This window comes from Monomorium pharaonis, chromosome 10 (assembly GCF_013373865.1).
Source record: "Monomorium pharaonis isolate MP-MQ-018 chromosome 10, ASM1337386v2, whole genome shotgun sequence".
NCBI classification, from domain to species: Eukaryota; Metazoa; Arthropoda; class Insecta; order Hymenoptera; family Formicidae; genus Monomorium; species Monomorium pharaonis.
Genome location: NC_050476.1, coordinates 17,748,558 through 17,764,507, shown reverse-complemented (window position 1 = coordinate 17,764,507; position 15,950 = coordinate 17,748,558). Strand labels below are relative to the sequence as shown.

At 35.1% G+C, this 15,950-nt stretch overlaps 1 protein-coding gene across 26 annotated transcripts in view; it reads left to right on the top strand.

The window, feature by feature from the left end:
- Positions 1 to 15,950, top strand: part of LOC105831681 — a 304,195-nt gene that overhangs the window by 131,548 nt on the left and 156,697 nt on the right. For all 26 annotated transcript variants that reach the window (XM_036292720.1, XM_036292717.1, XM_036292719.1 and 23 more), the window contains exon 3: positions 5,490 to 5,537. In XM_036292720.1, coding sequence (XP_036148613.1) covers positions 5,490 to 5,537 — 48 coding nt within the window. The remainder of the gene's footprint in view (positions 1 to 5,489; positions 5,538 to 15,950) is intronic.

The window sequence follows — 15,950 nt, the reverse complement described above, 5'->3', positions numbered from 1 at the left end:
CTGCGAAAAACACGCGTTATATCGGCGGAAAAAAAAAAACAGTCGTCGTCGTTACACAGCGGCGATCGCGGTAATAAAAACGAGGGGCGTTGCAATTCCGTTTTCCCGGAGTTCCGCCTGCCGTGATGAGCAGCCTCACGATTTAAGCCGCTCACTGAATACGGTAAATTCCGTTTACCGTGCCAAACGCGCTGTGAAAGAGTTTCGGGATCCCTCGATGCCCGGGGCTCGTAAACGGGGTCTGCGCATCTGAAAGGGAAGTAGAAGCGAAGAAGAAGCGCGCGAGGCTCCTTAGGCGCGCCGGGGATGCTCACCTTTCCGCTTTCTTTAATATCGGCACGCTTTGACTCTCGACGTGACTTCTCTCCCGTAACTCGCGGGAGAGAACTCCACGCCTCCCAGTATGTACTACATATATTTGTCCGCAATTTGCTTTGATCAAAATATATATATATATATATATGGTAATTTAGAATTCGTATATGATTGATGGTTCTGGAGTTGAGAAGTAACCCGTCACTCGCAACGAAGCTGTGTGTTGCTTTTATTCAGTAACGTTTCTCTCTCTCTCGACCTACAACTGTAATTTAGTTATTTCCTTTAATAAATAGTAATTAATGTAGCAGTGTGACTTTATATAATTATTTAATAATATATTATCAAATTTATTAATATGATCTGCATTCAGTGTGATTTATCACAAAACAAAGTGATAAATTATCTTTGAGAATAGTTGTCATATGAAGTCATAAAAGTCTGCAAATATATAGGTATATTTACAACTAGTAGATGTATTATAAAAGAATCGAATACTATAAAATGCTGTCGTGTTGATATTGATAATTATTTGCGTAATTAATTTTGAAATAGTAATTATTGCCAAACTGTCAACAATGTGATGATGTTGTATGTATGTCTGTGTGTGTGTGTAAATTATTAATGTAGTTTGTACATTAAATATATTTTTATTTTGATTTGACGTTCTTAAAATAATTGTGATTTGTTATTATGTTATATAAGCCATATAATTGAATGTTTAATATAAATAAAATAAATTAATAAAATTGGAAAGATTCTTTTGCTTAAAATATTAATATATAAATATTTAAAAGTTGACAGAAAAGTAGCGACTGGTTACTTTTAGAATAACTATAAGTGTAACGTGTTCGAAGTAGGAACTTGTAATAATAAATAATTATTTGTTAAGAGAAAAAAAGTTGTAACTGTAACTAATTACTTTTGCAAAGTAAATTTTCCAGTCTTTTATGCTAGCCGCATAATAATACAAATGAACGAAAGAGAAAGAGAGAGAAAGAGAGGGAAAGCTATTTATAACAGAAGTATGTTTTTTACTTACAAGTACTAAGCGAATAAATTATTATGAAACTAAAGAAACTTGATTAAAATCAAATATCATACTTTATCAATGTAAAGGACGTAATTACTTCTAGTGTTAATTATTTATATATAAACTGTTACAAATAGTATATTGTCGAGTGGGAATGAGAAATATTTTGACTTTACGTCGTCTCCAAGTCGAGAACTTGTCTACATATATATATAAGACTGAAATCAAGACTCTGCAATTTCTCTTAACGAACAAGAATTGTAAATGGCGTTAACGGCAGAGGGTGGCCTTGTTAATGAGCGCAGGACCGCTAACGATTGGTTCCGAAGAAAACGGGTCACGGCGTAAATCTAAATTCATATCTCCCGCGTGGCAGAATGCGGAAACACCTGTGTACGAGGGTCCTTACAAATTCACTCAATCATGCATTTACATCATCAACTCGGATAGACTTGTGTACAGTGATGTGTGATACATAACCAAACACACGGACACAACCGTATTATGTGTGTATTATGCATAATCGACATAAAATATGCTTGGCTCGTGTAACATGCGTATATCATGGACAGAATCTGTAATTAATATGATGTTGAAATTTTGATCTTATTGATTTTGTCATAAACATCTTGTCGCGCTTAATGTGCATTGTTCTATCAGTTTAATAGAACAAAAGTTTATATTATACTTTTGTTAAAAGTATGATAGCTTAAAGTGCATTGTTATTTTCTTGAAGCGGATACCCAAAAGAACGAGGTTTTGCAGAAATATTTAGCTGGAAACAAATTTAAAAATAAATTTTTATTGGGTCGTTAAACTAATTGTGTAGGATTTTCAAGCAAGACGAGCAATGCTGTAAAAAGTATTGGCATTCAGCAACCAATTTGAGCGTCTTACGTAGTTATTTTTATGTTATAACATAACATTACTTTTAAGTCTGTTTCTTTCTATAGCTAATCTTTCCAGACACTTTTTTCTGAGTAGACAGCTTAATTAAATACATAAGAATTTAAATAAAACGTGTTTCATATGTTATAAATTAAAATTAAAAAATCGTACGTGACAAAAATTTCTTGATCTAATATGAACTGTATATTACCCTTGCGTGATGATACACTCCACTTTTAAAAATTCATTAAATTGCTCGAATAAGATATTTTTAACAATTAAATCATTTTGTCTAATATATCTATCTTTAGATTAATTATCAATTTTATTTATACAATAAAGTGTGTGTTTCATAAATAGTATAAATAGAAAGTCAATATGAAAGTAGGTGGGATATAATGTATAACATAAAATATTCCTGGGTGACAGTAGGTAGCACTTTTGATTATTACATCTAAAATCTGACAAATTTAATTTAATATTATATTATTAGACAGAAGTACACACAATATTAATGTTTAATTAACATTTAAATTAAATTAATATCTAATTATATTTAAATATAGTATAGTTCATAATTCTAAATTACGTAACGATTCAAGAGATTTTAAAACGCTATGATTATGAGATAATTATAATGTTCGCAATAATAATTAATAAAAAAATTGTAAAAATGTAAATGTGTAACGTACGCGGGAACATTAAAACTTAAATTGTAATAATTATTTTACATTTAAAAGTAATTTTTTAGTTTTATATTTACCTAAAAGATATACACTTATTATATAGTATTATTAATATTTTTATAAATTATTAGAAAATAATGAAGACTGAGATATAATACGGGATATAACATGAAATGTTTCTACGCTTGAGTAATTACATAAAAAAAGCCACGCGAGCAACTAATAGAACGATCTAAATTTTGAACATCAAAAATAAACTTAATTGACCTTTGCATTTTCTACCCCTTTAGATAAAAATTTCGATAAATCTTTTATCTTCCTAAAAAAATCTCCCGTGATAATAACGACATCTAAATTTAGGGAAAAATCCCCCAACCTGACATCTCTGTTACGGGCGATAGCTTGTTGAGTTTGGGATATGCGTGCCGCATGCGTGCATGCATGTTCGATACGTTCGATTTACACTTTGTCACATGCGGACGTGCGCGTTTTTTGCATAAATACACGCGCACATTTCTATACACGCGCGCGCATACACCAGATCCGCCTCGGTTCGGTTTCGCTCTTTGACATCATAGTTTGTCATACATCAACACGCGCTTCGTATAAATATACGTGTGACGCGTATAAAACGGGACGAAAAAAAAAAAAAACAAAACACGCGTCGTTGCGTCACTTTTCGCGAACGCTCGGTCGATTTTCGTGCGATTATGCATGCGCGACCGCAACATGGAAACTGCAGTTACACCATCGGATTCACATATGTTCCGGAAATGTGAAGTGCGAAAGATACTTTAATGTATAACTCCATTATGTAGACAAGATGAGTCTAGTAACTGAGTTGAGCTGTAGTTCTTTTCTGAGTCAAGAGTTTAAATAAATGACAGAGGAAAGTCTTTTATTATTTAATATGATTATTCTGGAATTATATTTTTTTAAACAATACACCGCTGCACTTGTCAGATGCAATTGCACGCGAACGTTTTTTTTTTATAAACGGAATTATATATTTTCTTTAACGTAAATTCATTCTGGGATTATATTTTTTTTTTCAAGCAATACACCGATATATTTGCAAAATGCAATTATATGCATACTAACGCATTAATTTTTGTTACCTTCTAAAATGGAATTGCATTTTTTCCTTAGCATAAAGCGATTCTCATAATCCTGCACAAACATTAGGATGAAGCAATCTGAAAATCGAGTTTGTCAATATTTTGCTAAATGTTACATATTTTATGTTACAAAATTATATTTAACAAATAATAATGATCTAAAACTCTTGAATAATTTAATTGCGGAGAATTTAAGAAGCAATTGAGAATCGACACTATAAAAAGTGCGCAAGAATTTTTTCTTAACAAAGTAATTCTTATAATTCAATTAATAATTCTATACTAGACGTTTTGATTCAATTTTTCATCATCTTTAATATTCTTTTCTCACGGTGTTGCATAATTGGAACTTTGTGTCTCATGTTAAGCAATCAAAACAGCTCATAATAAATGATTATAAATGATTAAGTATAATTTTATTAAGAAAAATTGCGTATTTTTACAGCGCCGATTTCTAATCGCGCATTAAACTTCTTCCACAACTAATTAAATTTATTTTACAATAAATGATTGAATAGAATACTTTGTTAATATTACTTTTTATTACATTAGCAAGTTGCCAACTAATTATATTAGAATTAGTTGTCGAATAATTCCTTCTTTTAAATTATTTTCCAAAAATTAATCTTATGCAGATACACGTTATCTTTAAAAAGTAAGAAATAATTCTCTATATATTTCATATGCCATATTATTGCATTATTACAAACAAATAAAACGCGGGAGAAAGTAAATGACGATAAAAACCACAATTTAAAGGAATAAATAGCGGTGAGCTGTGACAGTATATCTCGACTTTTCCGTTTGGTGTTCTTTCCGTGTACGCGAATTCGTAGCGTGTCAACGGATCTGACGATTGAAATAAGCGAAGGGGGAGGATGGGGCCGTGATTCTCTCGCGTTTTCTTACGCTCCCGGAACTTGGCTCGGAAAGTACGGGATGTGCGGATGGCGGGCTACCATTCTATAGGCCTGTGCAATATCCGTAACTTTCCGAAATTCGAACTTTAGTCTGCGCGGAACTTTACGATACTTGTTACTGAAGTTTCTGGGAACTCTCAAACAGGGGCGTTACCACTGTAATAATTGCAAATTTGCTGGAAACCAATATGTGCCTTTCAGATGGAAACGATTCATTGCCGTGGAAATTTGATCTGTGCTTGTAACTCTCTTGTCGTTTACCAATCCAGAATTATCAGTTTGAAAACAGTTTGCACGAGAGGGATAATATATTTATTTATTAAGACGGATGGACGAAAAATGAGAGTGAAACAATTTAATTGTTATTCGACAAAATATGCTGGCAACGAATCATTTCGGGGTAATTGGGTATTATTTTGAACAAACCATTTGTCTTTACTGTCTCGCTGTCAACGCTAAACTACAAATTTCCTCCCCGCTATATAGTAAATGTTTTTCGCTAATTGCCGTTTTCTCCGTTTGTTTATAGAGGAAGAGTGGAATCCAGATGGCAAGGGTCGGCAATCCAACGATACTGGTGAGTACTTCTTATATTTCATTCACGAATCTGTAATGAATGAACTTCTTCGACTGTTCATATTTCCGAGTAGCTGTCTACTTCGGTCATTAATTTAATGTATTTCGAGATTGATCAAATCTCGCAACTTCCGTATAATAATTTTCATTCCCAATTAATCGTATCTTAACCGTGATATTTTTTTTAAAATACATCGATGCAGAATATTTCAAACCTATTGAACTTTTGTAAATTAAATAAAACTTTTTCACGATAATCGAATCACGAATTCATGATAGTCGTGGAACATGATATTTTTTCGAATTTATTATTATATTAATTTTATATTAATTAAAATGTTTAATCAAAATATTCAACATTTTATTGTAATATTAATAAAACTAAAGAAATCGTACAAAATTCTTTAAAATATTATGTTGCCCTGTAATTACTGTAATTTTGAGGATGAATTCTAAAAGAAAATCCTTGCGATATAAGAACGCATTCAATAGGAAAGCAACATTATTTTGCAAAAGAACAGATATGTTTAAAGCTGATGTGGATATTTTAATTGACTCTGTACTCATTTCTTCGATGATTCCTTATTTAGTGTACAGTAGAAAGAGCAAATTGGATTTCGAGGCGCGTTCCGTATGGCACAAAGATCCGAATAATTCGGCAATCACGGTAATAATTATCGAGTACATGAAAGCGTGGAAAATTCGTCGTCGTCTCTTTGCGCATCGAAGTGGTTGCACTTGTCGCGAGCAGAGGCACTCATTACCGTCTCACGAGATCGACTGTTCTGCGAAGGGATTATCCAGATTGCATTGCCTGCAATCGCCTTTGGCTCCTGTTCCTTCTTCTCTCTCTCTCTCTCTTTGTCTCTCTCTCTCTCTCTCTCTCTCTCTCTCTCTCTCTCTCTCTCTCACACACACCTCCTCACCCCTTCACTCTCGCCATCTTCTTGGCCTTTAGACGCATTACGAGCTTAACTTAACCCTTGGAATTAGCGAGGTCTCAGTCAGGTTTCCCCAGTTCAAGTTTCACTCTCTCTTCTTCGTTTATTCTCTGAAGTGACTGAGCGTTCCTCCCCCGCTGCCCCTCACCCGTTCGTATCGCGTGAAATTGATACGCCGAGAGTATCTCGGGTTGTCTCTGCCGTCTTCGTCGCGTCTTCATCACGATTCCGTTCTGCTGCAACTGCAGACACAAAGTTACCGCGCAGTTACAAAGGGAGAACGCTCCAAGTTATACCGCATATTTTTTACTCATAACTAAAACAGATACGGTATATTAGTATTTAACCAGTGCACGCTGACGAAAAATATTGTTACGTAACCTCTTTTTGTCTCTTTCACGTAAATAAAATAAAAATATATTTTTATCCGATACCAACGAGAAATGACATAACAATAAAATCAGAAATAATCAAAAGGAAGCAGAGAGGTATCCAATTATTTGATTTAATTGAGAACACGAGTGATACAAAAAAATGCTTTGCGCGAAAACAGCTTGATTCGAGAACGAAAACGTTTGTTTGAAAAAAGGCAAGCCAAACTCGCGAACAATGGTATATCCGACTGTTTCATCTAGTTCCATTGAGAAAATTGTACGAGAGACAAGTAGAAAATAATTTCAAACTGCGATTCTGGCATTCTGAAAAATGAAACGAAAATATGAAACGCGAGAGAAAGTAATATACGCTGTCTTGGATTTATCTCCTTCTCCGGTTGTTCATGAGAACAAATTGAAGTTTCGCGTTTAGATAACTTAAGATATAATAATAAATGAAGATAAGATAACTTACATGTAAACGTATTTAAATAAGATGATTTTATTTTAATTTATCTAGATCAAAGATAAAATTATATACATGACTTTGTCTAGATAATTTTTAGATAATAATGCTCGCTGTTGAGCAAAACAAGGGATTTGAAAACGATATATTCATGTTTTTATTTCTTAAAAATAATTTCACAGAAAATTGTCTCTTGATTTGGAATCTCAATACACTAGTAAAGATGAAAGTGAAAATAGATGGAAATTGTATAACTTAGATTATAATAATTGACAAAATTTTTTGTAAAAGTATTTAAAAATTTACGCATTTTGAGGTTTTATATTGCACTACGACTTTGTCATCTGTTCTGACCATCTAGATTACATTTCGATATACACTGACAATATTAAAAATCTAGTTCACATTACGTATCTATAGATAGTAATAAATTTTGAAACGCAAGCTTATTATTATTAAAAAAAATATTAGAATAGATAGTAACTCTTAAAAGTTGAGGCTAAGTAAAATATTTCAAAATTCTCGAATTGTTATTGTTTATATTATTTTAGATAATTTGGAAAGGACTTTTTAAATTTAAGATAAAGATAAAATAAAACTGTTTCTTTATCTAGGTGATTATCTAGATAACTTTATATAAATAATGATAATAAAACTGCGTATTTCTTACTAAAATGCATTAACAATGTCTGCGCGTTTTGAATGTTATACATATTTCACATCTGTTAATATTTATGTATCTTGTATACAATGTATATCCGCGCGCGTACATCGATTACAAATAATCCAATAACAAATCAATCCTCACAAAAATTTATCACATTTTGTTGACGACACGAATAATTTATAATCGCCTTGCGTAATTTAATACATCCGCACGGTTATTTCTGTACACAATGATTTATCATAAACTCAACAGTCAAATATCTCGCAGAATTTTAGAAAGTTAACGTTTCAAACAAGAGTTGTAGAGTTTTTTTTTTTTTTTAAGAGGATAAAAAATAATAAAATCAATTTTTGGAAACAATTGATTTATCCACATCTTACAGAGATAATTGCTATTCGTTTTTAACGGAATTATATAACGACTCTTTTAATTATTCTGTGCATAAAAGCATGAAAGTTATTATTAATCCCCGGGATTCTATATTTTACGTCAAAATACATAGGGTAAAAGTAAAAATAAATTACTTGTATACTCTTTGACATCATCCATTATGGAGGATTTAGTAAAAATATTTAACATTTTATACATAAATGTTTGCCGATGGAAAATCCGCGCGGGCTGGAAATCCTATCTGACTAAAAGATTGCGGGCGTAATTCGAGAATGTCTGCGATATACGAGGTAAGAGTATAACGGGCTGAACGAGGTTAAGGGTAGTGGAGGGAGGGATGAAAATAAAGATCCCTCAGCCGGGGATGAAGATCTCTCTCCTCTTGTTCCTCTCTTTTAAGACGATAGAAACGTTCTCCGCTGAAGGTCCGTAGTTTTCGCGATGGGTAGCGAACCTCCCCGTTTACGGCAACCCCCTCGAGGATTTTTCCCGCGGTGATTCTCACGCGGTAAACTCCGTGGATAACCCATCGGCGCGTACCGGCTTCTCTCGGCGCGGCGCGCGGAAACTCCTCGCCTCCGTCGGAACCGGCGCGGGCGCCGCCGAGATGGCGTGCGGAGTCCGGCGCGTCCGTCGCGTCGGTCCGTCTCTCGCCACACCCTGCGCGAGCGCGTGCCTCTGTAGATCACGAGATCGTTCACCGTTTCTCGTGGAAGAGCGCCATAAATTGGCAACAATTTTCGCTTCGGTTTTTTTCCCCCCGTGCTACGCACATGGTACGCAATCGCTAAGTAGAGAAAGTAGAACGTGCACAGTCGGACGTGCATAAGCGGAGCGGTTAAGCGCTGTTATCTGCCTTACGGGCATTGCCATTAATAAAATTGAAAATAACGCACAATGTATATGCGTCAGTACGCAAAAGGATGATTACATTGATCTTTGTGAAACTGAATGATATTTTGAAAAAAGAGATTTTATTGAAGCTTTTACCGCAAGAGGCGAGAGAACATATTGAAAAAATAACGTTTTGTAACTTTATATCGTTAAAAGCAAGAATAACATGTATTTCAGATAATAAGCTTTTAAATTATTTTTTTTTACAAATTTTTGAAATGCTCGAATTAATTTTTATTGAATTATCGTGAATAAAGTAATGTCGTTATTAAACATGCGATTACTGAACGACACAGTTTCCAGGTTTTTACAGGGGGATGTAACTTTTGTAAATGGGACGGCGTTTAATTGTTACGTCTAACACGTTTTATTTTTCCTGTGCATATAAAATGTTATAAATGGTAGACTTTATTTGTTTCTGTTGTGAATTTTTAGGATTCGGTGATCGATACGCTGGAAAGCTTTATTTCGTAATCTCTCAAAATAAACAAATCTATGCCTTTTTTTCAAATAACAAAATAATATCCCGTATTAGTGATTTTTTTTAAACTGAATATACGCGCTCCGTAGAAATGAGATTTAATCACTGCAGAGATGTGATTAAAAAAAAAAGAGTTATACGCACAACTCCAATTAAAACGGTGTAATGTTCGCTACTCTTCCGCTGCAAAATCGATTGTATAATACTGGATGACTCATTTGCCGGCAAGCCGCGCGACACAATTCGACTGAAATTCGCGTAACGATGCCAAATGCACAATTAATACGATAGACGTGGAGTTTGACTTCCTCATTGACAGCAATATTAAATTTTACGCGATTATTCGACGAGAGATTATTCAATGAGAGTGCAACTTTTGTTTGACATTGGCAAGATCGAAAGTAATAAAATTGAATGGAATTAACGGGAATTAATGAAAGAGTTATAGAAATTAATTAAAAACATTTATTTCTCCGAAAGAGATAATAAAAATTGACTCTTATTTGTTATCCGTTCTCTCTCTCTCTCTCTCTCTCTCTCTCTCTCTCTCTTTCTTTCCCCATGCATAAGATAATTGCACCAGACGTTGAACAAATAAAAACAAATTAAATACATTTTGAAGTAAAAAATGATATTTTGATTAAATCTATTTGAAAATTAAATCTGAAAAGATAACAATTAGTTTAGACTTTTGTTATTTTTTCTTTTCAAACAATTATTTAGTGATTGTTTAACGACTGGCGCAATGGGGTTGTTACTCTACATGTGTGGGGGGGGGGTGTTAGAGAAAACATTTAATAAATTTTTATAAAAAAATATTTTTTACACAAATTCAAATTTAAATAATCTCATTATTTTTTCCCGGGTAAATTAAGCGACGCGAGTTAAATCGTGATAACGCTATGAGTAAATAACTTTTCTCTGATCACACGCGAGAGTCACGCCGCCATTGCTCCGCGGGTACAATGTATTCCTTCCGAGCGGAAGCGACATCCACGTGTGATGGACATCCGGTAAATTCAAAATTTCAATTATTCAAACGGGGGGAAATGGCTTCTGCACATATGCTTCTGCATTTTTTATTATTACACAGAAAAAAATTTACTCTCAAATTGAAACTTATATACTCAAATTTTAATTTATTGTCTGCGATATGTAATCTTCTTAGAAGAATTTGAAAATCTTGAATTTCAAAATATTATAGTTTTATTCCAATACTATAAGTCAGTATAAGTGTTACTTCAAGAATATAATATAATTATTTAAATAATTTTATTCTTAAACAACAAGAATATCATTTTCTTAGTTAAACTATATAAGATCTTAAAATAAATCTTCATTTGAGTAAATTTTCTTTTTAACGCAATATAATCTCATTCCAAGATTTGAAAACTAAAGATATTCAAGTCAAAATAACAATATTCTTTTTTTTTTTATGTATAATTTTGTTCTCAAACCAGGAGAAACTAACGCTCTTGCGAGGTCGGTTAGTAGAGGCGCGATTGTTTCTTCCGCAGTTTTAACTGTTTGACGCACCCCCTCATTCCGGAGAGGGCAAGAGTCGAACAACCCTCGGGTTAACGGGTTTAAAACCCTCGACCGTCGATGCTGCCGCCGGTTTATCGCCTCGGCTCGAGCGGGACGATAAAGAAGGGACCTCTCTCCGTCAGTGCAAGTGCACCTACCTCCCTCGCAGGCTCCTCCGATTCTCCCTCTCTCGCCGTTCGACCCCCCACGTGACGAGCGGCGACGCAGCGCGGATTCACCGTCAACTAATATTGATTATAAAACCGGCGGCGGCAGCGGCGGCGGCGGCGGCGGCGGTGGTGGTGGTGGTGGTGGTGGCGGTAGTTTCTTCGTTCTCTTTTTTTTTTTTCTTTTGCTGGAGTGGAGCCACGGGCGGTGGTACACGCGCGCGAGAGACACAATACGCCCGTAGTGTGCGTCGTGGCGGCGACGGCGGTGGTGGTGGTGGTGGCGGCGACGACGACGACGACGACGGTGGCGGACGGTGGTGGCGTCGGCGACGGATTACTCTCGAGTCTCGCGGAGACGACCGGCTCGCCCGCGGTGAAGTGAATAAAGCCCCCGATCGGGTCAGACGCGCACACCGGAGAGAGGAGTGCGTCTCTCTCTCCTCGTTCACGTCCTCGTAGTTCGCTTCACGCCACGCCGGAAATCCGCGCGCGGACAGGAACGTCTTCGTCTCGCCGACGGCCTCAAAGAGAAAGAGAGAGAGAGAGAGAGAGAGAGTGCATTGACTCCAGACGCAATGTAAGTAAACGAGAGACGTGACACGGTGCGCGTTTAGAGTCTTTAAAGATCTCGATCGCTGAGGGGAAGGGGGTCCCCCTCCCCCGTAAAGCCGTCTCTGACAGCTGCGTCAGTCAGAATGAGAACCGATGTTTTTTTTTTTTTTTTTGTGAGTAACTGTGGAGTAGTCTGCGTGGTTAACTCGCGAAATTGTTTCTGGAAAAGAAAAAGAAAATTGTACACGCGGGTATGGTGCTGTGCGTCTTTTAGCGAGTTGCTCTTTCTTGCGATGAGCTTTGGCTCTTCGAGGGAAACGTGAATGTGAACGGTGTCGATAGAATATTCCGTAGGATATAATCTTTTCGAGTGATGGAATTATTTTCATCCCTCGTGCCGTCGAGATTATTTCAGTATTCTTACGCGATGTGGAACAGCAGAGTAGAATCTAACATTTTGACGTTTATCTTATATTCTTTGTGTATATTTAGTGTATATGGGAAATATGGGAAATACCATAATATTTTACAAGAGATACTTTCCTTTACGCGTACAGTTTGAATCACAATGTAAACATTGAAGAGTAAAGGGTGGATTACGCGATTGTTAGGCTGATAAATACTTCCAGCAATCAACTTTCTCTTAATTTAGCTTTCAATAAAACTTTTTCAAATATTGTACTAGTTGTTAATTGAGGAGAGTTTGAAAATAATCGTTAGAAAATTTTAGAGTAAACGGAGATAATTACTTTCGAAGTAAACATGGATTTATTCGTTCTAGACGAAATTTTTACATTCGACGTACTTCCGAAGTGATAAACGTGAATTTTTTATATGTATAATATTTTGCGAAAGGTTTTATAAAGCTTTTAACAGTATATGTTATTCGTTTAATATTTTTCACAGGCACAGTCTTATGAGATATATATATATATATATACCGCGATATCGACAGTACACTTGAGAAGGGGCCGAGACAAGATCGCGTTTAATATTAATGAACTTTTAGAATTTTAAAGCTTATTGCTCTGCTTGGCAAACTTTCTTTGCTGTGTTGCACTCTGCTTGCTCCTCTTTTCGAGAGGCATCATTGATCTACAGGGATCGTTGACACGTTGCGAGCTATAGCGACCTAAAGGGCAAGCTTTCGTTCGCATTAGCTAACGCTGGAGAAACACTCCCTGCCAGAATCGAGAAGCATTGTGTTCGAAAACCTTAATTTGATTGCATCGAAATGTATGTAAGCCATATGAAAAATTCCTTAATAATACAGAGTAATTTGTAAAAAACAGATTGTTGGCAAAAAGGGGGATGTAATTCTTAGCTTACTTAGGAAGAAAAGATTTTACGAACATTTGTCCTGTGTTTTCAAAATACACTGTGTCAAAGTTGAGAAAAAAAAAAACGTGAAAGTTTTGAAGATCTGAAAAACAGTTAGAAATTTATTATTCAAATTTGGCATGTGGTAGAAGAATTTTTCGGTGCCACTGAGACATTATTATAAATACATTCACTAAGCGCGCGCGTGTGCACACGGAAAAATATTATCAAGAAAAGTTTTTACTTAACTTATTCTTTTTCTTCTAGTAAGCAATGGTTATATATAATATTTTCTTGATTCTTAAAATATATATTATTATGATAAATTAAAAAAATCTTGCCATCATGTAACAAGGAGAGAATTTATACTCTTTTAAGGAATATTATTAAGTTATACTTCGGAAAACAGTCAGAATAATAAGTATGTTGAATTTTTTTAAGTTAATATTCTTGGTTGAAATATTAAATTACTAGAATTTACAATATATTCTGAAAAAATTTGACGCTGATATGATGAATTTATGATATTGGATTTGCGGATATAAACTCCTGAAATATTCAAAATAACTATTTTATTCAAGTACATGTTTTTCGGTACGTGTGCACAGATGTTAATTTTAAGTAAACATTATTTGTTTCAATTATAGGTGATGAATGTATTGTCAAGAAATCAATTATCAAAATGAGATTATTATCAAGAATTACACTTTTTGCGAAAATATTCGTTAATTAAGCGAAAAGGACTAAAAATTGGATAATCACTTTTCTCAGCACGATTGTTTTTCTGTTGGTGCGTAATCTCGAGACTTTTCTTCTTAAAATAACTCAAGGAATATTCCCTTTATTTTCTCTGTGCTTATTTAGGAATTATCCTGTATGTAATTAAATAACTATTACGTCGGAAGAATTAAAAGGGAAATCTCTTTTCAAGAAGGAAACTAACACATCAGGAATATGAGAGATATTTTAAAGAGTACGGGTCTCTCTCTTGAGTTTGCCGTATTTTATACGAAAGTTTCATCGGCGATAACGATTTTTAGTCGCTTAACGCAATCATCGGCGCCAAACGCCGCAACCGCATGCACGATACACGACGCGAATCAGTATTATCGCCCAAAGGCAGAGGCAAGTCGGTAATGTTATTACGCGTATATCGCGGGCTTTATTACGCGTGTGCCGTATCGCGCGCGGGTGCCTCTCGCCACATCGCGTCGACGGATTATTGCCTTCTCTTCGGCAAATACCTCATTGCGTTCGGGTCGGATCGTTGACGCGCGACGAGATTAAAGCGGATGGAGTACTGAAATTGAAGTAATAAAAGCAGACGCTAATTGCATCCCCGGTCGTTGCACGCGTCGGTCGCGGGCCGTCGTTTGCATCGCTGTCGTTCAAGCCGCGTTTGGAACGAGTGGTGCGGGGCAGAGGGGGGGAGGGGGGAGGGGTGCGTTATAGATTGCGATAGAAACAATCGCGGATATATGCGCGGTATATATCGGATTATCGCATCTTTGATATACCCCTCCCCGAAACATCTGTCTTTTGCATGCGCCGCACGTGTTCGGAGAATCGACGATTATAGCTCATTAGGCAGATGGTATAATGCAATCGGGGTAACAACGGTGGCGGGTATTCGTAGCGGTATATCTATATAATGATTGGTTTTAGAGCAATTTGGCCCTTAGGCAACAACGAGTTATCATTTATGAATTATCATGAAAATTACGAGTTATTAGAAAATATGTGCGCGTACACGAATTTTTATCTTAGAAGACAAAACTGAATTTGGCTGCCTTCAAAGGCAAAAGTAGGGTTATAAAAAGACAAAAACGTCACTCCAAACTTCTTTGGATTGTTCAATTCTTTTTGTTAGACGTAAATTAGGTGCATTTTCTTAATTTTTTTAACGAAGAAAACGATGATGCATATAAATATGATGTTTTTGTCAGAGAAGTATTGAAAAATTTACTCAAAGCAAAAAAAAAAAAAGAAAAATGAGGGCGAAAATGAGGGTAGTTTAGGATGATAATGCACTCCGCATTTGTCTTCTAGGGTTAATCTTAGAAATATAGGACGTTTCAAAAGCAGGTGGACAAACTTTAAGAGCATATTCTACTCATTGTAAGAATGAAAAAAAGGATTATGTAGAGTCTCGGTTTCTTTCCAAGTTAGAAATAGTTTTTTGTTTTCAGAATAATTGTTTAATAATAACTACATCGAACGATGGAATGGCAAACGAGGACCAATTGTACGGTCAGCACGTTCTCCCGATTTGAATTTCTTGGAATTTTATTTATGGAAACATCTCAAGCCTCTCGTTTATGATACTTCTATTGCTACTGTGGTACTCTGAAATTATATAGTTGCCTTGTGTGACAAAATACGAAATGCTTCGGGAGTTTTTGAGCAATATGAAAAACGTCGATGCGGGGTATCCACTGTGCAACAAAATTGTAAATAAAAAGTATGTATAACTTGAAAAGAAGTAGACCTATATTCATATGACTTTTTGTCATTCTTATAAGTAAAATATGTCTCTTAATAGAAATAAATTTTTATTTAGATACAACAAAATAAAATTTTATTTTTAACACACAAATAAATTAATTAATATGAAAAATAAAATATATTTTAC